This window comes from Cryptotermes secundus, unplaced genomic scaffold (assembly GCF_002891405.2).
Source record: "Cryptotermes secundus unplaced genomic scaffold, Csec_1.0 scaffold630, whole genome shotgun sequence".
NCBI classification, from domain to species: Eukaryota; Metazoa; Arthropoda; class Insecta; order Blattodea; family Kalotermitidae; genus Cryptotermes; species Cryptotermes secundus.
This window is the reverse complement of record NW_019720573.1, coordinates 319,367-343,100: the sequence shown is the minus strand read 5'-3', so window position 1 is coordinate 343,100 and position 23,734 is coordinate 319,367. Positions and strand designations below refer to the sequence as shown.

At 39.7% G+C, this 23,734-nt stretch overlaps 2 protein-coding genes across 2 annotated transcripts in view; both read right to left on the bottom strand.

The window, feature by feature from the left end:
• LOC111869356 (obscurin) overlaps positions 1–1,370 on the bottom strand; it is a 228,833-nt gene extending 227,463 nt beyond the window's left edge. The window contains exon 1 of the mRNA XM_033753466.1: positions 1,295–1,370. The gene's annotated coding sequence lies outside the window, so the exon portion shown is untranslated. The remainder of the gene's footprint in view (positions 1–1,294) is intronic.
• Positions 1,371–2,070: 700 nt separating this feature from the next.
• The window catches only part of LOC111869361 (conserved oligomeric Golgi complex subunit 3), a 40,473-nt gene continuing 18,809 nt past the window's right edge, over positions 2,071–23,734 (bottom strand). The window contains exons 4-8 of the mRNA XM_023860841.2: positions 13,800–13,975; positions 10,676–10,802; positions 8,711–8,922; positions 7,996–8,199; positions 2,071–3,651 (exon numbers count right to left, since the gene is read on the bottom strand). Of these exons, the coding sequence (XP_023716609.1) occupies positions 3,457–3,651; positions 7,996–8,199; positions 8,711–8,922; positions 10,676–10,802; positions 13,800–13,975 (914 nt within the window). The 3' untranslated portion in view covers positions 2,071–3,456. The remainder of the gene's footprint in view (positions 3,652–7,995; positions 8,200–8,710; positions 8,923–10,675; positions 10,803–13,799; positions 13,976–23,734) is intronic.

The window sequence follows — 23,734 nt, the reverse complement described above, 5'->3', positions numbered from 1 at the left end:
TCAGCCTTACGCGCCGGCCGCGCTTTACTCCCGAGGAAAATTATTTATTTAATTCCTGGTACTCATTTCTGTTAGGGGCTGAAGATAATAAAAATATCTGGAGCACTGCAAATGCAGTAAATTATCTCAAACATTTTCTCATAGTCTATTCTTAATTACATTTTCACCTAAACGTCTCAAGGCTGAAGGCCTATTTGAGATTTTAACATGATGTGTTTAATCGAATTCAACGTCGTTCACCTTCTTGTGATCGAATTTTGGTTTCGTCATACATTTACTCTCTCTCCCTGAACACTCAAGTCACCTCACAGAGACGGGACGCGTTCCTTCTTTTGTCTATTACAATTTGATAAGTCTGACTGCACGTCTTCTTGTCAAAGGAGTCTGTTTTAAAGGATTATCGCTCCCTAGTTTTGCACTAAAATCCTACAAAACTGCCAAGTGATGAGCAGAGAATTAATGGAATGCACGCTCTAGTTCCTCGTAAAAATTCTCATTTCTTTCTTTAGTCGGGCCATGCATATTCAGAGGCATAGCATGCTAATGCGTACTTAATATTACATGCCGGTACATCATATTATTGAATCTGTCCTTATACTGTTGATCTGATTCCTTTATGTACGTAAAAGGCCTAGCAGGTAAGTAGCATTCCCTCTTCCATAATAAATGTACAAAATCGTCTGCTAATTCAATGCCACCCTTGTCCCTTCTCACCTCCTGTACTCTTTATAACCATCTTTGCTAGTATGTCTATCTTACTGCACTGATATTGCTGAATCTGACCTATCGAGACTCCATCAACGTCGGCAGCAGCGGCATTTAGAACTCACGGAACTGGGCCACTTGTTGATCCATTTGGGCCTCATTCGTCCAACGGTCAATGAGACTCCGGAGTTTTTCAAACTCCAAAAGAGCCATGTTCAGTCTGATGTTGGGAAAATGAAATAATCCGCTGCTGTAACACTAACACTGCTCTTAAAATGTCTGCAACTTATATCTTTCAACAAGTTGACGAACACACGAAACAAATGCTGGTGGGCGCAAATTCTACAGATATGAGATGATGTAAGTTAGTTTAACATTTGAAAACTGAGCATTCCGTTCTTGCCACCTTCACAAATACAGTTATCACATAGGCTTTATACGTGCTCTTTTCCGATTTAGCCCCCTGGCGGTAATACTAATGCAGCTGGTATTAAAAGTTCAAAATTATGAATTAAAACTGTGTTGAGTTGTAATGTTACCTACAGCAGTCTCTTATGGTTATTTGTGAAGATGTGAAACACGCACTCACCCGGTCGTGTCGTCCCGTCCTGCTCTCCGGCGTAAGACTGGTGACTGTTTCACCCTTCTCACACAAGAGAGCAGGCCTTTCCTCACAGAGTAAACAGATTGCGGGTTGTTGCAAATTGTACATACTACTAATCATTTGAAACACATTCTATCGTAAAACTAAATTACGTATATAAATAGTCAACCAACCTACTTGGCAACCATTAAACGACCTGGAACAGAAAAATGTTATATCCTGAATTACCGCAATAAAGGCTTTAAGTTGCAGTCCTGCTGGTCAAAAAGTACTCTTAACACGGCGCCCTAGCGTATAAAAGCCGGTGCTTTTAATTTCAGGTGCCCCGAACTACATTTTCGACATAATTCGAGCATAACTTAAAAAATTCTCAACGTCACGAGTAACCCACTCCTCAACCCATGGTGTTTCGTATACCAGGGTAGGTTTGTCGGGATGTCAATTTGTCTCATAGTTGAATTGGTTTGATAACCGAATAAATTATATACATTTTTGCGTTCTTTAATTTCTGTAGCCAAGGGCAATAGGTGGGAATGGAGAAACTTTGTGTATTACACAGCTCGCTTGCTAAGGGTAAATCACAAAGAAGTAGGCTGTATAATGTGGCAACCACAGGATTTTTTTTTGGGGGGGGGGGAGCCTAACAATTTGCCTTACAAACTTACGTTTAGGCCGCTTAAGACCATTTTACTGGTCAGCATAAAAAATAATAGTTCTAAATGTTTTAAATTTTTATTACTTATACTCGTATTTTGTACATTTCCTTTTTATCTTAAATTTTTATTTTCTTTCCCAAAATCCCAGGGTGAGGGAACAGATGCCTGGTTCCCCTCTCTTGCTACCGTGCTGTTGCCTATGCTGAATCAGCACGCAAAGTTGTGGCTGGAAAACCTGCAGACAGAACAACACTTCGAAGACTATATAATGTAAGGGATGATTTTCGTAAATGTATCAAGGTGTTTTTCTCGGCAGCTTGCCCCTCACATTCGTGTCTACTCTCAGTTCTTGACTGCCATATGCTCCTGGTTTGTGTGTGCTTCCTCCACAGCATGTGGTGTTGTCTTTACTGGTATCTTACAGATTTAAACCAGGTTGCATTGATTCAGGATTATGTCCAATGGCAGACTTCTGTGAACGAACAGATTGATGTACTTTCCAGGCCTATAACAACAAGGAATATTTCGACCAGCCAGATAACTACCAACTGTTTGTGAAAGACTTTGTACTAACGAGTTATTAGTCATGTCATTATATCTCACTGCACTATTTTGCAGCCTCTTATCAATGATTACCAGTGATAATGAAAACAAGGTTACTGCCCACAGGTGAGAACTAACATTTCTTCCAGGTTTCTCTTTACTAGATTTATGGTCCATTTTCCCTGCATTGATTTCAGGTCTGCCAGCTATAGACAAAAATTATTAATACTTCACAGGAAACATTAGTGTCATTACTTTGAAAAAGTGAATGAGATGTTTTGTAAGAGGGGGCTTGTCCTTTATTATACTCTTAGGCCTCTTTCTTTTGTTACATACATAACTGTGAAGTCGAACACTGTCAGTGTACCTAAACAAATTATACAGCAATTCAAAAACAGGCCACATAAACCACAGAAATTCAAAAAAAGAGAATTCGCCAAAGGAAGGTAGCATTCATACTTAGAAGACAAACTACTGAAGGCAATCATTTGAAGAGAAAGCCCATCACAATGAAATGCTATTTTGCCAGAGGGACACTGGCATTTAGAAGTCTGTCAGTAAGGTAAATGGAGGAAGAGAATGACAGAGAAAGGGGAAGTGGATACCACAATTCGGTATCATTTTAATGTAGAGAAATCTAAGTCTTATAATAATGACTGTATTTTCACAATTTTGAGTCATATGTTTATTGTTTACCTCACAATGCTGATGTCACTGGTATCAACTCCTATGCTCAGCAGGTAAGCCTATGACTTACGTCTATGACGAAAATCACGTAATTTAAATTTACATAATCCAAAATTTGTATTAACAACATTTTACTATATAGCCTTTCTGCACCAAATCATTCAACACCTTCCGATTTTCTGTGCACATCTGCACAGTTCACATTGCTTTCAGAATTCAGTATTTACCAATACACAAAGTGTCCAACACAAAGACATGTTGCTATGTATGCAGCTCTTCTTCTACAACTGTGGTTGTGGTGTTAGAAACTTGATTTGTACCCAGCAGTGATGCTGATGACAAGAGAACAGTGACCTGTTCAGGTGATGGGCAACCTGCCAGCAGGAGGTCATCTGACGTATAGCCACCTCCTGCAAGGAGCTGCTGAAGCTGCACAAAGCTTGCTACCACATTGTTCTGCAATTCAGAAATTACTGTGATGATCAGGTGTCCCCACATAAAATTTCAGATAGGACATCAAATGTTCTGAAGTACCTCATAATACAGTGGTAGGGCAGCTTTCAGTGGCATGATGTGAACTGCAACTGTTACAATTAAAAAGTCATAACAATGCAACATTTATATGTTCATTTTAAACTTACCACCACTCCTACCAATAAATCCTCAACTCCTGTGTCCAAACACCATACATACCTTCATGTTCCAGCCATTTTGCCCCAAGACACCCACTGGATAGAAGGCCGCAGTCAATTACTGAGTGAACTACCGTATACAGTACCAGCCCTTATGTTTACACTGAACTCTAAGCTCTCTTCCAATGAGTGTACAAGAAATATATATCAATATTTAAACAATCATTTTTAATAACATTATGGTTAGAGATGATGTGGTAATTCCATTTAAAAAAAAATAAACAATTATCATCATCATCATCAGTAATCTGTCAAGACGACAGGTCCACAGTCTCTTTCAAAACAATTCCTCCACTTAATGCGATCTAGAGCTTTCTCCTTCAAATGACAGTATCCTCTTCTGTCCCCAAGGTCATCCAGCATCTTCTTACGTCTTCTTCCTCGTCTTCTTGTCACTTCTATCCGCCCATCTATCTTTCCTTCGATAGCTTCTTTTAGAAGGCAGTTTCTGCGTAAAACATGACCAATCCAATTAGCCTTCCGTTTTCTTATTTCATGTAGGATATTCCTCTGCTCACTGACTCTAATTAACACTTCTTCATTTCTCACATAATCGGTCCAACTGATCTTCTCCATTCTTCTCCAACACCACATTTCGAAACTTTCCAGATGTTTCTGATCTACTGCCCTAAGTGTCCATGTTTCAGCCCCATACAGAGCTATGCTCCAAATGTAGCATTTCACTAGTTTCTTCCTCAAATTTAAGTCCAATTTGCTGGTAAAAAGATTCTTCTTCTTGCTAAATGCAGCTTTTGCCATGGCAATCCTGGATTTAATTTCACAAGTACACCTTCCATCATCTGTTAACAAGCTACCCAAATATTTAAAACATTTCACATTCTCCACTTGTTTTTGGTCTATCTTTATTGTGACTGGGGTTGGTTGTCTCGAAATTTTCATTACTTTTGTTTTCTCCACATTCATTTCCATGCCATAGCACCTTCCAATTTCAATTAGTCTATCAATCATGCCCTGTAGCACAGTTTCTTCCTTAGCCATTAACACAAGGTCATCTGCATATTTCACAGTTTGAATAATTTGCCCTCCTACTTTGAAGTCACCGAGCCCATCCAGAGCTTCCTTGGTAAGGCATTCGCTGTACAAGTTGAACAGAATTGGTGATAAACAGCATCCTTGTCGAACTCCTCTTCCAATCTGCACACTTCCTGTCTCCCCCCTGTCCAGTCGTACTCTAACTTTCTGATCCATGTACAATTTGCTAATCAATCTTCTTTCATGCCAATCGATACCTGTTTCTTTCAGGATCTGCATTAATTTGGTCCAGTTTACCCGGTCAAATGCCTTCTGCCAGTCTATGAAGCAAACACACAGTTCTTCATCTATCTCCAAAGTTCGTTCCGCTATAATTCTCATCATCCCAATTGCATCCCTGGTTCCTTTTCCTCTTCTAAATCCAAACTGATCTTCTCCAAGTACATCCTCTATTTTCCTTTCAATTCTTCTTTTAAGTATCTTTGCTATTATCTTTGCTGTATGTGCAATAAGACTTATTGTGCGATGGTCGCTGCATTTTGTAGCTTTTGTCTTTTTCTTTAAGGCAATCATTGTAACTTCTGTAAAGTCCTTGGGCCACTCTCCACTTTCATATATGGTGTTCATTAGTTTTGTCAGTGTTTTCAAACCACCTTCTCCCAGTAACTTGAGCACATCTCCAGGTACATCATCATCTCCTGTAGCCTTTCCCTTCCTCATTTCCTTGATAGCTTTTTCCACCTCACTTTGTAAAATATATGGTCCTTTCTCGTCTGTATCTACTTCTTCTTCCGGTTCAACTTCTAAGGTTTCTGGCCGATTAGGTCGATCATATAGTTCTGAAATATAATTTTCCCAAATTTTCAGCACTTGCCTCTGATCTACTATTCTATTCCCCTGGGAGTCTTCGATGCCAACATTTTGAATCCCATGATTCTCTTTCCATCCTAGTTCTTTTGTCTTCATGTACATCAAATCATAACGGCCTGTTCTTTGAAATTCCATAATCTCATTACATATCTTCTCAAGATATTCCTTTTTGGCCCTGTCCGTGGCTCTTTTCAATTCATTCCTCAGTCTCCTGTATTTCCTCCTGCCTTCTTCATTGTTGACATTCTTCCATTTCCTTCGCTCCTCCATTTTACTCATCATCTCCTGTGTAACCCATGGTTTTCTTGCTATCTTCTCAACTTTACCTACCAAATCACTGATAGTATCTAACATGCATTCTTTTATATCGTTCCACTGCGCTTCAGCATTTCCGCTTTCACCTTCAATTGCACCGAGTTTCTCTTCTAGAGTCTCTTGCACGCTTTGTCTTTGAGCATATAACTTCTCCAAATCCCATCTGGGTCTGCGCTTTCGAAATCCTATAATTTTCTTCAACCTGGTTCGGAACTTGGCAACCAGCAAGTTGTGGTCAGAGTCAATGTCTGCCCCAGGAAGCGTCTTCACATCCTTCACACTGTTTCTGAATCGATGTTTCACAAGGATGTAGTCCAGCTGATGCCTCTTCCAATCCCCAGGTGCCTTCCATGTGTAAATTCTTCTCTTTGGCTTCTTGAACCAAGTGTTGGTAACAATCAATCCATTTCGTTCACAAAAGTCAATAAGCATTTGACCTCTGTGATTCCGTCTTCCTAGTCCATGTGATCCAACAATATTCTGATATGGTTCATCTCCAACAATGCTGTTCCAGTCTCCCAATATGATGCTGTTTGTGTCTCCTCTTCCATCTTCCTGAAGAATTTCTTCAATTGTGTCATACACTTTTTCCACTTCATCATCTTCATACTCTGATGTTGGCATGTACACTTGTATAATCAGTATATCTACCGGTTCCGCCTTTAACTTCAGAGCAATAATTCTGTCATTACAAGCAATCTTCTTAACAACACTCCTCACTACACTTTTATGCACCACTATTGCCACACCTCTTTCAGCCCGTTCACCTCCGGAATAATACACTGTATAATCACCGCTTCTTATTTCACCTTGTCCTTTCCACCGCACTTCGCTGACACCTAGCACAGACACTTCATTCTTCTGCATTTCCGTTTTCAAATTCTCCAATTTTCCTGCTTGATTCAAGGTCCTGACATTCCATGTTCCAATCTTGTATCCATGCTGTTTCTTCTGATCTTCGCACTTTTTCTTGTTGTAACGCCTGCATGACATTTCCTCTAGAAACACTCCCCCCCGGAGATCCGATTGGGGGAGTAGTTTACCTCCGGATTGTTTTGCCTCCAGAGGAAACATCTCGCATATATGGTATCTCTGTTTTTGGAAAGAGACTATCCAGGAAAAGTGATAATGTGGTAGTTTTTCCATTTGCTTTCCACATCGCAGTACAACAGCCGTTCAAACCACTCTGGTCACGCCTGTTGCTATACGAACTTGAACCATCTCGAGCATCATTTGCTCTGTGCTTCAAGTCGCTGCTGATGACGCTGCTTCCGGCATCAGTTTTTGGTGTCTCTCTTCGTCTGATGCCTACCCTTTGACCTGTCCAGCAAGGGAGGCCCTGCCAGTAGCTACGCTACCGCTGGTATAGCTCTCAGGGTCCTTGGCATACTCAAACCCCCTCACCACGATAAGGTGGAGACACCAACACGCCTTGAAAATTCAAAGAAAAAACAGGATAATTTATCATAACCCAAACTTTAATCCACTTTCCAGCAGAAGCAGGAAACTTATTCCACTTTCAAAATGGCACTGGCTTTCACACAGCATTCTACACAACAGGAACTGGTGGTTCTAATTTCAGGGATGTAGTTGCCAGAGTGTGAAACTGACCACTTGCCTCCAACGTGATGTCTAGAATTCTTGGAGTTCTATGCCCAACTCCCTAGATGCCCTTTCTAAGACACAGAGACTACTTTACTTTCATCATAACTGAATCAGTGGAAGAAAAATGTCATAAGTATAAAAATAACTGGTTTCAATAAAGCAACTCTTCTGAGAGCACAGATCCACAAAAGAAATCCTCATTTAGGAAGAATAAAAAATTGGAAGACAACCATTCTATAAGACTACAGAATGACATGAGAACCAAGAAAAAAACAGATGATCCTTAATGACCCAACTTTGTGATGACACTGATGACAAAACAGACCTTGATAGGACGAAAGAGTATAAACTCAGTTTCTCGATTGGCTAGATAGAGCTGCATGCTGCGCTGGATGATTGGCAGTTGGTTCTTTATCAGGCGCTGGGTCTCTTGTACAATTTTTCCAATCACATCAGCATGGGCAAATGGCTGTTGAGCCAAAGTCACATTCCCTGCCACCTCAGTTTGCATGCTGACGAACACCTGGCCCTGCAAAACACAGTCTCTAAAATACTGTTGCAGTATACTCAACTGACTAACAAACTAACTAACTAAACAATATATAGCCTACTCTGAGCAGTTAATTGTAACTCATCTTATCAATAAACTCACTATTCACATGTGTTCACAAATGTCACTGGACTCACTCCCAAGCCAGCTGAATTCAGTCCACATTTTGGACTTTAATACTATCATTAAATTTTCATCTTCATAGTCCAAAATGGCATTTTCCCTTGTATGTAACTCCTGTTTACACAATACATATTACATAACCTATCTGTCTCATTATCAGCTTAATCACTCTGATAATTTTGGGAATAGAATACAATTACAAAGCTCCTGCACCCTCTTCATTCCAAATATTCTCTTTAGCACTATGTTCCTTCCTCAGAGTGAGACAAGTTTCTTATTCACATAAAACAAGTACATTTACAGTTTTATACACATAAATCTAGATTATCAGAGATCAGATTCAGAAGTGAATGGCAGAACATCTTACCCTATCAAGGAAAGTCAACAGGGGTCCAGCTAGAGTCTTGGTGGTATGCTGTATGAAAGCTTCACATGAAGCTTTTAACTGTTTGTCCACTTCCTTCCGGGAATCTACCAACTGTTCCCGCACAGTAGGTGTCCCTTCCAGAAGAAATTCTAACAGAGCATTGTTTGTGCCCAGAGAGAACAACCGTTTGCGTTTATGCAGGAGGCCAAATGCTGCAATAAGAAAATAATCCACAGTTTCACAGGACAGGTGAAGGGTAAAAGTTATTGACTTACACAGTGAAAACTCCATTTAAAATTTCTTTATGGGTTAGTGGGTGTGAACATTATATGGAGCAACTGTAAAATAACTGGACTGATTTTTTTGCTGACTCCATGGCCTTGGCAACAGTGAGTGGGGTGGACTGCCCTCTCCTCTCCATCAACCCAATGACTTCCAAGGCCACACAGCCAACAGTGTGGTAGCAGCCTTTGTTTGAAGCGGACCTTGCATCTGAGATCTGTCAGAATTATGTTAAGTGTTAAAGTAGAGCAACATGTCAATGTGCTTGGAAAATTTGCTACAGAAACATACAGTTTGTTGATGGAAGTTTATGGTGATGAATGTGTATCTTGTATTCAAGTTTCTGCGTGGTTTAAAAGATTTAAAGAGGGAAGGGGAGAGATCAAAGATGATCCGCATCCCGGTCGCACTTGCACGTCAAAAACAGATGCTAACACTGAAAAAGTTGGTGAAATTGTTCAAAAAAATCTTTGCATGAGCATTCAAGCAGTTGCTGAATTAGCTAACATTGATAAAGAAAATGTTCGACAGATTTTACATGAACATTTTAACATGAAAAAATGTGCTCAAAGATGGTGCCAGGAATCCTCACTCCTGAGCAAAAGGAAACTTGAATGAACATTTGTGTTGACATCCTTCAAAACACTGAAAATGATCCAAACTTTTTAGGAAATGTAATAACTTGTGATGAATCAAGGTTTTTTCAGTATTACCCGGAAAATAAGCGCCAATCTATGCACTGGAAGAGTCCCAGGTCACCAAGAAAAAGAAGAAGAAGAAGAAGCACAGAAGAGCAAGTCAAATTTCAAAGCAATGATGATTGTTTTTTTTTTCGATATCCGAGGGATTGTTCACATTGATTGGGTGCCTGAAGGACAAACCGTTAACCAGGTCTACTGTAAGGAGGTTTTGACAATCCTTCATGAATGGGTGAGAAGAAGGAGACTTGAAATGTGGAAGAAGGGCTCATGGACTCTTCACCATGACAACGTGCCAGCGCACAACACACTCTCTCTCAAGATGTTTCTGGCGAAGCACAAGCTCCCCACATTGAAACATCCAGCCTACTCACCTGACCTAGTCCGGTGTGACTTCCCCAAGATCAAGTCTGCATTAAAAGGAACCCGGTTCAAGTTCGTAAATGCAGTGAAGGTAAAGGCGACGGAGGTAATGAAGAAGCTATCAGAAAAGGACCTGCAGCATTGTTCACAACAAGAGAAAATTCACGTGGAGCTGTGTAGGGATTGGGGAGGGGACCACTTTGAAGGTGATCTGATTAGTTCAATAACAGATTTTAGAGCATCAGTCTGGTTATTTTATAGCTGCAACAGGTAAACTGAAGCAAATCTTAAAAACAGGTAACTCAACAATGATATTGATTTGGGTTCAATGAAATTGAATGTTAAATGAGAAAACCCTTAAATAAAGGAATATTGAATGGAGGTTCCACAGTAAGAGTAGGTTCCTTTCTAGTTTTTAATAACCATTTATCAAACAGCAGTATAATTCAGGTATCATGGTCTATATAAGCTTCTACCTAGAGAGCATGAGGAAAGATAAAAAACTTGCAGGCTCAACAGCTCAAACTGAGGTCCAAAACTGAACTAGGGACCTTCTGAATATAGAGTGGGAATCATAATTATTTGATTAGTCAGTCTGTGAGTACTGTATATCACCGCACACCTGCAGTCTTCACTTTGCTGAAGTCCAGGCTCATCTCTTTGATGGTAAAATCCACCTGAAAGGGAGCAATCTGCTCTCTGAGGATAAGCAAGTGTTTAATCTGGAACAACTCCCCATCAGTTGGACTCTGCAACACAGATACAGTAAATACAATTGCTTGGCTGAAATGTGTTTCATACAAGAGACAGCAGATAGATCACATCCTTCTGATCCAAGATATCAAAGGAATGGTGATAGAATTAGAAATGTCACTGTTAACACATTAATTCATTCATTCATTCATCTATTTTACATTCCATAGATCCACAGTACAACAGGTAGGATATGGAACACGGCAAGTGGTACATATATAAAAGACAAATAAGCCAAAAAATAGAATAAAATAAAATGATGACAGAAATATAAAAAGTTCTATTACTAACAGTTTTAAAACTTGGTGACAATAAACATAATTTATTAAACTATACATAAATTCTTTGGTATGTCATTGACTTGCAATAGCCTTAAATTGAAGATATTCATCAATGGAATAAAAATAATGTGTATAAGGAAAATGTTTTAGACAGGCTTCAAATTTCCTTGGATTATGAGATATATCTTTAACATGTGGAGGATGATTGTTAAATATCCTAATACCCATACAGTACACTCCCTTTTGGTAAACTGTAAAATTTACTGTAGGCAGATAAAAATTATTTGATTGTCTTGTATCTGTATTATGCTTTTCCGAATTTAAAATAGAGATCCTTGTTATTGACCACAAACAACATGAGTGAAAAAATAATATTGTGATGCAAGAGGCAAAATTTCCAACTTCCTAAACAAATTCATGCTCCTACAGCCCATCATAATTCTTATTATTCTTTTTTGCATTCTAAATATTTTAAAACTGAGGGGTGAATTTCCCCAGAACATTAAGCCATAGCTTATGATCGAATTAAAATATGAATAATAAATAATTGTCAGAACATTGAAAGACATATATGACTTAATACTCCTCATAATATAACATGACGAACTCAGTTTTGGGATAATACATTCAATATGACCTCTCCAGTTCAATGAATCATTTATATTTATGCCAAGGGTCTTAATATTAAACACAGTTGTTATTGGTTGACTGTTATAAATGATATTTACATCAATTGTGGATTTATTTTTAGTTTTAAAATGAATACAATGAGTTTTGTTAACATTTATTGAAAGTAAATGTGTTTTGAACCATTTATTTACGCAAGTGAAGGTGTTAGACATCTTATTTCGAAAGTCCCCTAAGCTAGAACCTTTGACTAATATGCTTGTATCATCAGCAAACAAAATAGCTATAGCATTACCGTCTACAATTTTGGGCCAATCATTAATATAAACAAAGAACAGCAAAGGGCCCAGAACTGATCCCTGGGGAGCACCATCAGTTATCTTTTCCCATGCAGAAAGATTTATTAATTTGATTCCTCATTAGAAACCTGACTTCTCTCATATCTGTTATTAAGATATGATTCAAACCATAACTTAGCTTTGCCATTAATACCATAAAATTGTAATTTAGAGATCAATATATCATGGTTTAAACAATCAAACGCTTTTTGAAGATCAAAAAAAAAATACCACCTACTAGAGATTTACTATTTAAAGGTTGCAGGGTTTCATTAACTAACTTATATATGGCTTTGTTTGTTGATGAATCTGCTCTAAACCCGAACTGTTCTTCTGCTAAAATACTGTGATTACACAAGTGCATCTGAAGTCGATTATACATGACTTTTTCAAAAACTTTAGAGAAGGAACTTAACATAGATATGGGTATACAGTTGGAAATACAAGATCTATCACCTTTCTTAAACGAAGGTTTAACTACTGCAAATTTCAGACGATCTGGAAAAATTTCTAAAGATATTGATTTATTACAAATATAAGTTAAAGGCTAACTGATAAAAGAAGAGCTTATTTTTAGTATCTTAGTAGATATTCCATCACACCCAGAGGAATTTTTGGGTTTAAAAGATTTTATTATATTTTCAACTTCTTTAGATGATGCAAATTTTAGTTTGATGTTTGGAAATGGAGTCTTAAAAGACTGCAATAAGTAATGAAAAGGAGTAATGTTATCTGGGTTATGAAAGCTAAGTTCGTCATATTTATTAATATTTTTAGCTACAGATGAAATATATTTATTAAACTCATTAGCTATCACTTGGTGGTTATTGACCAGAGTCCCTTCAATATTTAAAGTAATAATCTTATCTGTATTTCTTGCTTTGTTGGTTTCTGATTTAACTATATCCCAGATGGTTTTATTCTTGTTCAGGGATTTACTAATTTTGTCTGCATAATTAAGTTTCTTTGCTTCCTTGATGACAGCAGATAAAATTTTACAATATTTTTTATAGTAGTTTAAGAGATCTAGATTATTACTGTCCCTGCATGCTATGAAAAGTTCTCTTTTATGTTTATAAGAGGTTAGAATTCCTAAAGTAATCCAATTATTACTATTCTTTTTCCCAATACTGACTCTCTTTAATAAAACACAGCAGAAGAAAATTAAGGGAACATGTGGAAGGAAACCAGGCATTCAGCAGAGCCCTTCTTGAGAAGTTTGTAGTCACTTAGCCGGTCAAGAGATTTCCTGCCTTTTACAGCAGAAAACCCATCTAATGTTCCTCAATTTATAGTTTCCTTCATTTAACATTCAACTTCAAAGTTATCAAGTCAATTATCTACTTAAGAGTCCTTAATTTCCTCAGTTTTGGGTTCAAATCCACTACAAACCCAAGGAACATTAATGGCAATTTCACTGCATCATACCTGAAGATTATTAGCATGCTCATGAGAACCTGCCATGGATCCTATCTGGATGTAGGTGAATCCATACACATAGACTGGGTGTACAGAGGGGAATAACATCAGAACAGCTTAGACAAATATGTGGTTAAGATTTGAAATGGCTCAGGACAGGGTACAATATCAGGCTTTTGTGATGCATATAAACCGTCACAAGCAGGGAATGCCTTGACCAGCTGAGTGGCTATAAACCTCTCAAGAAGAGCCCTACTGCATGGTGCCAGTAAACCTACACCCACTTTCAGTCAGCAAGGTCTCTTCATTTTCTCAGCCCTGTACCAACCTTCTTGTTGCTAATGGCTTGAGCAGCAGAAGCCACACTCTGAATGCACATGGTCAGTGCCTCTTGTGAGAGCCCCTGGAAAATAGGCCTGTCCACACAGCGGTACAAGCGTGAAAGGCACACTAGTGTGCGTCGCACTGTGGGATACCACATTCCATGCAGGTCTGCTGGTGAATCTGCAAACAGCAGATAAATAAATAATCAGCAAAACAAATAAGTAACTATAGTAAGCAACTGGTTAATCAAGTTATCTATCATATGTGTATGAAGATTTCTTTGGTCCAATGACAGACTGCGGGAAAATTTTCATACTGTTCAACTGCTGTAAGTTACCATGTTGCAAACATGAAATTAATTCACACTTTAATGCTGCTCTATTTCTATCTTTTCCCACCTGTAATTCAAAATAAACTGTGTGACTTTCCCATGATACCACAGTTACCTATGCATCACACATTGGCTTGGTATAATATGTAAATATGGTATTGAAGAGTGGAGCAAATACTCAACCCTTCAAACAAGTAAATAAGTAACTGACTGCCTAACTGACCTCCTCAGCTAAGAGAAGCCAAAGGTTCAGCACTGCTGATACAAAAGTCCAGCACTATACTCCTATATGATTCTAAGTCGACTGATTTCTGCTTAGGAATTCTTACCACTTAAGCAATTCATGTGTTTTACAACCACATTTTAGTTAAAGGATGTTAATGAGCTTACAGTCTCAACTTCGACCCTCATATCTTCAGGTCATAATAAATAATTACAAGTTATTAAACCTAAATGGTAAAGTTGTATCTGTATTTCTGTATCATTTATAGGGACTGGGATCAAGTTTGGGTTTTGTACTTAAAATTTTGTTTATTAGGCCACCTATGAAATTTAAAAGTTAATGCGACCTGGTCACTCTGGTTAGTGACCCTTAGGCTGCGGGCTCGCCAAGGAAACTAGCAACCGCAACGCAACCTCAATTTCCGAAAATAATCGACGATTTCAAGCAGACAATTGCTTTCCAGATTAACAGGCGCACACTGAAGAAGCTTACATTTGATTAGTGGCGGACATCATGTTAAGTTGAACACATGTTACTTAATGGAGCAGGGCAAATTGAGGAATCGACGAGTACCAGACTGTACCAGTTTCTTTGGTATGCCCTGGTCTTATATTGTTTCGAAAGAACCTAACCTGAATCCAGACACCTTCGTCCCATGAAAAATCCTTTCGAAAGCCAAATGTAATTTGTCCTGCCTAGCACAGTTTGGGTAGCGTCTGTCATATATACTAGGCTCTTGCTCAATGAACTGCACAAAAATAAAATCAACAGCTTCGTCAACCTTTCGTACCATCAAAACAAATGAATCACCGAAGCGCGTTAGAGAACAGCTGACACTAGGAAACCACGCGGAAACGCAACTGTGAGAAGACTGGTATGCTCCGTTGCCTGGAAGTGTAGTTTCTCAGTCTTTCCGCGAATTGCGTTTCCGTTTCCTCAATTTGCGCTGCTCCATTCAGTAACCTGTGTTCAACTCAGGCCGATAACAATTCTCGGAAATTGCGGTTGTCAGTTGCCTTGGTGTGCCCTCACAGAGTGTTTAAAAAAAACATTGCAAATACTTCAGGGCGATCAACAAAAACTGAATGGCCGAACAAATTATAAAACTGACAGTGCCAACTGGTCAAGGTGCATATAAGTTTCATTATGGTTGTTGAAATTTTATTTGTGTTATATCACAACAAGCATATGACCCATCACGGAGGATGGACAAAATAATCTTTCTTCCTTTCCTTTACTCCTTTTGTGCCCTTATTTCCTATTTCCCCGCGATTTCTTTCCTATCGTTTCATTTATCCATACTATCCTAATTCCTCTCCTCCTTTCTTCCTCTTTCTGCTTCATACAAAATCAGTTCCCTCGCCACTACTCTTCCGTTCCTTTCCCCCTTCATCCCTTACATTTGCCCTTCTTATTGTCACTCCTTCCTTTCTTCTATTCCTTCATATTAAAACAGTTTCGCTTATGGGACGCATGGAACATTCCGCTCATAGCCCTGTCTAACTCATAGTTCATTATAGAACAATAAACCCATGGCTGAAAATCGGAACTTTTATTGAAATCTCCTATCAAGTTTCAAGACAATCTGTCCAGCGGTTTAGAGGATGATAATAGGCGACAGGCACAAACACGGATATAAACGTATATACACATATAGAGGGGTCCAAAAATGTATTCTCTTTGATAGTCAATATCTTAGGAACAAAATGACATGTAGTTACAATTCTTGAGGGGAGAGAGAGTCATTGTATATGTTCGAAATGACCACCATCAGCGGCTATGCCGCCGAACTGCTCAGCGAACTACGGCTGTCAGTGTGTCTGGTGTGATGGCTGCAAGCGACGCTTCGATGGTTTCTCGTAGCGCGTTCAGTGTACCTGGCTTTTGTCGATAAACTTCATCATTATATATATATAATGTATAACTTCCACACGAGGCCCTCCTCTTGCCTACTTTGGAAGAAAACTGTGAAACGAGCGAATTCCTCAGTAGAGGTAAATCTATCCCTGTAACAGGCCGCGAAGTCCATTGAGGGCAGGGGCCATAAGGTTGTGAGAGGCTTCCACATTTCCTCTAGACAGTCGGCTCACAGATGGCCCTTTACACCCCCCAAGAATATTCCTGGTACTCGTTTCTGTTAGAGGCTGAGTCGACCCGAGGGCCATAGTGCGGCTGGAAGGATTAGGTAAATTGAAAAAATCCACCTCTTCGGAACTCGAATCCGCGACCTTCCGGCTTGTAGCATAGTGCCTCAACCAACTACGCTACCGCGTGCCCCCACCCCTCAGTAGAGGTAATTTGGTTTTTATTCCGACTCATACTTTTAGGAATAGCTCCTAGACGTAGGTACTCTTGAGAAGCCTGTGACATATAGTCATATACAGAATGTGGGTTTATACATACGTAAACTTGATTCCGCGTAGCTTGTATCGAGCAAAATGTCTGGATTGCCCGTAGTCCGCCGAGGATTCGAAGCAGATACCTACTGAATACATGGCATGAACTGAATACCACTGAATATTATGTATTTCATGTGAAACATTAAGAAGACGAAGAATGAACGGCGGAGGAAGAGAAAGGAAGTAAAGAAACAAGATAGAATTATCGAAGTTCATTCGTCTCGGTCACTCCATCGAACAGTTAAAACAGTTGGTAAGTAAATGTGACACGAATTTCTTCATGGGAGATTTCCTTAAACCTGTTCTCACGTTGCAACTCCCTGCGACAATTCTGACTGCGTAGGATTTGCGCGTCTCGCAGCTCTGCTGCATGTTATTTGAAACGTATAGACTAGCGATAACCAACCCCACACCAGGCTCGCAACGCGAGAGGTTGGAGGGAGGCTTTGCACCAGCACTGGGGCTCGTTATTCGCTTGTTCTGCTTACTTCGCTGTCTCTTGGTTTGTTTCTATGCAAGAGACCGTCCAGTGGCGGATGTTCGTTAGCCAACACTATACACTGCCCCTTTCTAGTCTACTTTCCTTATTTTGAAGTAAATTAGGCATATGCTATCTCCATGCTGTCTGTGTATCCCCCGCCCCCATTAACTTCTGAATGGCTGAAACTTGGTGTGTGTATCATGGCATGTGAGCTCATTTCAACGGCGTACTTCATAAATCGTTCCCATCAGTCTGTGTGTCTGTATGTGTGTCCATCCTGTCGTGGGTAGTATATTTTTATTTAATTTATTTGTGATTTGATAAATGAAGCTACGGGTAACTCAGAATTTTTAGGGTCAAATGATCGAATTACATCGATTCGTGATTTGAAAAAAAGATTACAGGTGCCAGCAAACCGGCATTTTCATGGAGGGACTGAGGAAATCCAAGAAAATTTTAATTCAGGATAGGCAATGTTCCGGCCCAAATTCAAGCCGAGCACCTCCCGAATACAAATCAGAAGCGTTACCGACTGAGCCACCTTGCTCGAGTCCTCACTTCATCAACTAGGTCATCGCTAATAAAAGAAAGATTTACCCAATAAGGTATGTCGTATGGTCGTGGCCTACTTAAGGCGTTCGAGTCGAGCGCCTAAGGAACACCAGTCAATCAGCATAGCCGAGGCTAGACCTCGTGACCTCACGGATACGAAACAAGCCTGATAACCCCTACAGCCGGGCACAGTGAACAGAGACACCCTCTGTCCACAGCGAGGCTTGCACACCGCTAAACTTGCCAGTTATTAGGGGAAGCTCCGTCCGTCGACTAGAAAATAGAGATGTGTAGTTTGAACTTACATAAGAAGATAGTGGCAGGATTTGTTTTCTCATTTTCCTAAGTTCCTTGAGGCAGAATTAGGAGTAATAACTTAAAATGGGCCACACCCACTTCCACATGTTTCCAATTAGCCGGTCACAATCCCATCAACAATCTAACCTAGACAACGTACGCAGTTAGAATAGCGTCATTAAATAACTTTGACATGATTTATGACATCAAGTTCCCAGCAGGGAGCGAGGGGCGTGTGCTAATTATGACTTACTATCGGGATGTGGCAGCTGGACCCCAGATCGGGGCGCAGACTTTTATGTGCCCATTAGATTAGCGGCCCATTTGACACTGGCAAGTACCTGAAGCGAAGTACACAAAGAGATTAATTCATTATGGTAGGAGGGCCCAACATTTTAAAAACAATGCCTTTAAGAACGAGGTCAATATTTCTCCCATCCAACTTTAGATTTTCCAAGAACTTACTTTCCATTACATTTTCCCACAAAATGCTGTATCTCTAATCTCTACCATGCAAACTACATGCCTAGTCCATCATAATGTATAAAAACTAGACAACCCATAATATCCTTCAATGTTCTCATGCGTTAACTCTTCTTAGAACCACAAATTTTCCTGAACACGATGGTCTCAAACACTTGTAATTAATTCCTTCCCTTCAAGCAGAAGCCACGTTTTAAAGTTAGTGAAGTTAGGTTTTATATTTGCCAGTTGTTATCCTTTTCGAATATATGCGTGATTAAGAACACTTCGACTATGCGTTTATGATTTATTAAAAACCCAGAAAAACAACGCCGATCGCAGTGGCATGAACTGGCTTCGCCTGCTCGTGGTTTCGATTCCCACTCGAGGCATGGGGATGTTTCTCCACGTTTATTCTGTGTTTGTGTTGGCCTGTGAAGGTAGCGGCCTTGCGACAGGCTGATCCACAGTCCAAGGAGTCCTGCCGACTGTATAAATATAGAGAAACTGAAGTGAAACGACGCCTTTCGCGAAAGCCCTATGTGCTTCAGACAGCACAACAGAATATGAATGAATTAATGAGGCAATCAACAACTGAACTGTCTATTTTAAGTAAGATTTGAGTTTTTCACGGCGGTGATTATGAAGAATGCCGTCTTCTGGGACGTGGAGCAGTGTAGATCTTGTGTGAACCGACGTTTCAGAGGAACGTATCGCCTCCATCTTCAGAGTAGAAGAAATCCGAGAGTGAGGAACCAGTCTGCAGCCACCTGCTCACGCTGGTTTCTCTGCCCTGAAGACGTTCCTTCGAAACGTCGGTTCGCACAAGACCTACACGGCGCCACATCCCGGAAGACGGCATTCTTCATTATATTTTTTAATATTATCTTCTGAGTCTCCCTATTGCCCTTTCTTCCATGACGAATTTGAATCACAATTGTATATACATTAATTTACTCTTCAAGAGTGCTACGTGCTCCCAATTTAATTGTGTCGTTCTAACATCAGCTCTGATAAGCTGATATAGCCCTGTCAGTAACATAACAGGCCCTGGGACTCGAAAACCGGGGTTCGATCACCAGCAGAACAAGTATTTTCTCTCTGAATTCGCCTCCATAAGTCTGCCGGATGTGGGGGCACAAAATGAGTATTGTAAGGTCCTTTCTCACAGATCCTTGTCACTGTCCTTCATGTACTTCGAGAATGACCTCCACGCCACTATAAACGTCCAGAGCGTACAACTTAAGACGCGGAAGTAAATTTATCGTTGTTTTCATTTTTAATATTCAGCTCGAGAACTTAATAATCGCCAAATGTTACGTCTGTCATTATCTTCATTTATCTCTCCCGCGTCGAAAATTCCCTCGCTTTTTATGTTTCCAAACACCTGTGTTCCTCACTGGGCGCGAGAAACTAGATTGTGCAGCCGAGCTGTGATTGGACGGTGCTATCATTCTATATTTATTTAATTTTAAAATCCGAAACAAAGGAGGCTTCGACAAAAATTTTGAGGAGACTTTATGCGTAATATTTTTTAATTCGATCTCGGAATGCAATACGTGAAATATTTAACACGAATCCTCACTCCGTGTAGGTATTATCGATAGGAGTGACATCTTGAACCCTCCCGCCTTACTTATTATGACGTGTCCTTCGCACAGGTCAGAGAGCCGTTAGGTGTGAGGGAGGTAAGATGTGATAAGCGTGTGCTCCAATTCTGCAGCTTCGCGCGCATATTTTGTGCAGCTAGGACAGCGTGAATTCCCGTGAGTTGTGTTAATTACATGATTTGCAAGTATTTGTGGCTTTGTATTAATTGAGTTGAGCTAAATGCACTATAAAAACATGAAGAAACCGCTTTGCATTAGTTTGTGAACAGTAAATCTTCGTACTTCACGAAGTAGGCTGTTTGTAATGGTAGGGAAGTGAGAATTACCCATTTTGCAAGGGTTTCCTGCATTTTTGCATTATAATTTCGATTTAAGTCGCATATATCATGACTAGTAGATGTATATTTACTATTTACGCAAGTTAATTAGTGTGAAGAAGTTGCAAATTTGGAGGTCTTTTTGAAGAGACAAAAACTTAAATATTTGCGGTATTCTAGATCGAACAAGTTATTTAGAAGTGCAGAAGCAGTCGTTTGCAAAATTTTAGAGTAAGAACGAATCCATTACTTTCCAGGTACTGTGTAACTCGCAGTTTACGTGTTCACATAGTCGTACTAAGATGGAGTGTTGACTGCATTTGCTTGTAGCCATTTTGGATTTCCGGGGCTTTAGGCGCCATGAGGGGCTTTCTAGAATAGATATAAATTACAAGCTTAATATTACGAATTAATAATTACGATACTTTGTAAAGTTCATAGTAATTTCTTTTCTAGATTTTAACGTCAGAATTTCGTATAAAAGTTTCCTTTGCTTCTGAATAGAAATACTGTATTATAATATTTGCAAAATATTTAGTTAAACTTGTGCCTTTGGCGCTTTCCGGATGTAGCCATTTTTATATCATTTTGTCATTGGAGGCCATACATTTGTATTGCCGCAATTTTAACATTAACGACGAAACAGTTCCAAGGTCAAGCAATACAGCTGAGATAAGTTTGCAAGGAATCAGTAAATTATTGTGAAAGTACCAGTTATGGAATCGAATTTTGTGTTCTAAAGTAACAGTAAAGCTTGAACTATTAGTACTGCGACGTAGCTATTTTTAGCGTACAACTATTATATAAACAATCTGACGACGTATTACACTCAGTACCCTTCTTAATGAGATTATTTATAATTAGTCTTTAATTATAACTTATATTCAATTAATATCAATCATCGATATCTGTACAAGCGATAGCTATGTCTTAACATTTAGTATTAATGTTAGTGGAATTAATTATTTCCAACTGCCGTTTCGACAGGTTGGCAAGACTGTCACAACTTGAACTGGCCACGGCAGCATCTTTCCCCATCCCCTGAAGTCACCAAAAACGTCTCTCACTGTATCATCACTGCTCTTCCCAGAAAGTGGACTGTTATGGGCACTGCAAGAGAGAATGTTGCAGTTATGCATAAGAGCCCTGTTCCTTCAGGCTCATATTTCAGACACGAGTCCATTCCTTTCAGTGGGTCTGCTTTCAGCAACATCCTCCCCATTTACGCCTCAATTCTAGTGTTGTCTTGGGCATGTTATTGCTGCTGTATCTCTCCACGTAACTGCAAAACTGACTCCATGGAGCTGAGCCCTTGTTGAAAAGGCAGTAGCTGCTCGGCCACTCAAGACTTTCCACCATTCTATGTAACCCAAAACTCACTGCTGTGTTCACAAGAGCCCACCACCGGTCCCTGTCCTGTGCCAGAAAAATTCAGTTCACATTCTCACATCTAATTTCTCTGAGAACCGTTTTAATATTATCTACTTCTAGGTTTTCCTAGTGGTCTCTGCCTTCAGCATATTCCTAGTGATTTCACCCATGGTTCTAGCGTTGCCCTGTGTTATTGCTAATTATATCTAGCATAACTAACTAATTAGACAACTCCACGGATATGAGCCCTTCCTGAGAATCCACTAGTTGCTCACCTACTCTTGAAATTCCCACAATTCTATGCAAACCAAAAGTTCACTGCTGTGTTCACAAGAGCCCACCACCGGTCCCTTTCCTGAGCCAGACGAATCTAGTTCACATTCTCACATCATGTTTCTCTGAGCACCATTTTAATATTATCTTTCCGCCAACTTCTAGGATTTCCTAATGGTCTCTGCCTTCAGCATATTTCTAGTTATTTCACCTATGGTTCTAGCGTTGCCCTGTGTTATTGCTAATTATATCTAGCATAACTAACTAATTAGACAACTCCACGGATATGAGCCCTTCCTGAGAATCCACTAGTTGCTCACCTACTCTTGAAATTCCCACAATTCTATGCAAACCAAAAGTTCACTGCTGTGTTCACAAGAGCCCACCACCGGTCCCTTTCCTGAGCCAGACGAATCTAGTTCACATTCTCACATCATGTTTCTCTGAGCACCATTTTAATATTATCTTTCCGCCAACTTCTAGGATTTCCTAATGGTCTCTGCCTTCAGCATATTTCTAGTTATTTCACCTATGGTTCTAGCGTTGCCCTGTGTTATTGCTAATTATATCTAGCATAACTAACTAATTAGACAACTCCACGGATATGAGCCCTTCCTGAGAATCCACTAGTTGCTCAGCTACTCTTGAAATTCCCACAATTCTATGCAAACCAAAAGTTCACTCTGTATTAACAAGAGCCCGCCTCCGGTCCCTATCCTGAGCCAGACGAATCTAGTTCACATTCTCACATCATGTTTCTCTGAGAACCATTTTAATATTATCTTTCCACCTACTTCTAGGATTTCCTAATAGTCTCTGCCTTCAGCGTATTCCTAGTTATTTCACCTATGGTTCTAGCGTTGCCCTATGTTATTGCTAATTATATCTAGCATAACTAACTAATTAGACATCTCCACGGATATGAGCCCTTCCTGAGAATCCAGTAGTTGCTCAGCTACTCTGGGAATTCCCAGCATTCTATGCAAACCAAAAGTTCATTGCTGTGTTCACAAGAGCCTGCCACTTGTCTCTATCCTGCGCAGGACTAATCCAGTCCACAACCTTATACCCTAATTCTGTGAGATCCATTTTAATATTATCATCCCATGGATGTCTAGGTTCTTTTAGTGGTATCTGTACTTCAGGTTTTACCATTAAGATTCTGTATACAATTATTTTCTCTGTATTCAGATCGAAATTGTGTAACTTGATGTTTTCACTTCACACACTGCAGCATATATTGATGGATTCCCACTTGTCTTATTCGTCATTCTGTTGCCACTGCTGCATTGCGCTGCCTATATTAATTTGAATTCCCCTGAATCTTATTTTGCTTCGACTGTTTTGTTTGTCACATTCAGGATGTAAGTAAATATAACTCACGTACTTCTGCCCTTCACAAGACATAAGAGTCTTCACTGCTCCTGTGTGACACCCCTAATGAACGTTTACTGCCAACTGGTTTTCCTGGCAAACAGAGCTGGACTGAACTCAGCCTGACCCTAAGGAACTTATGCAGTTGATACAGTGTCGTGAGGAAACCCATCAGTGTTTAACCACTGTGGTGAAAAATTCAATGAAGTGAAGTTCATACAGGTCTTCAGTAAATCATCAGTCCCGGTG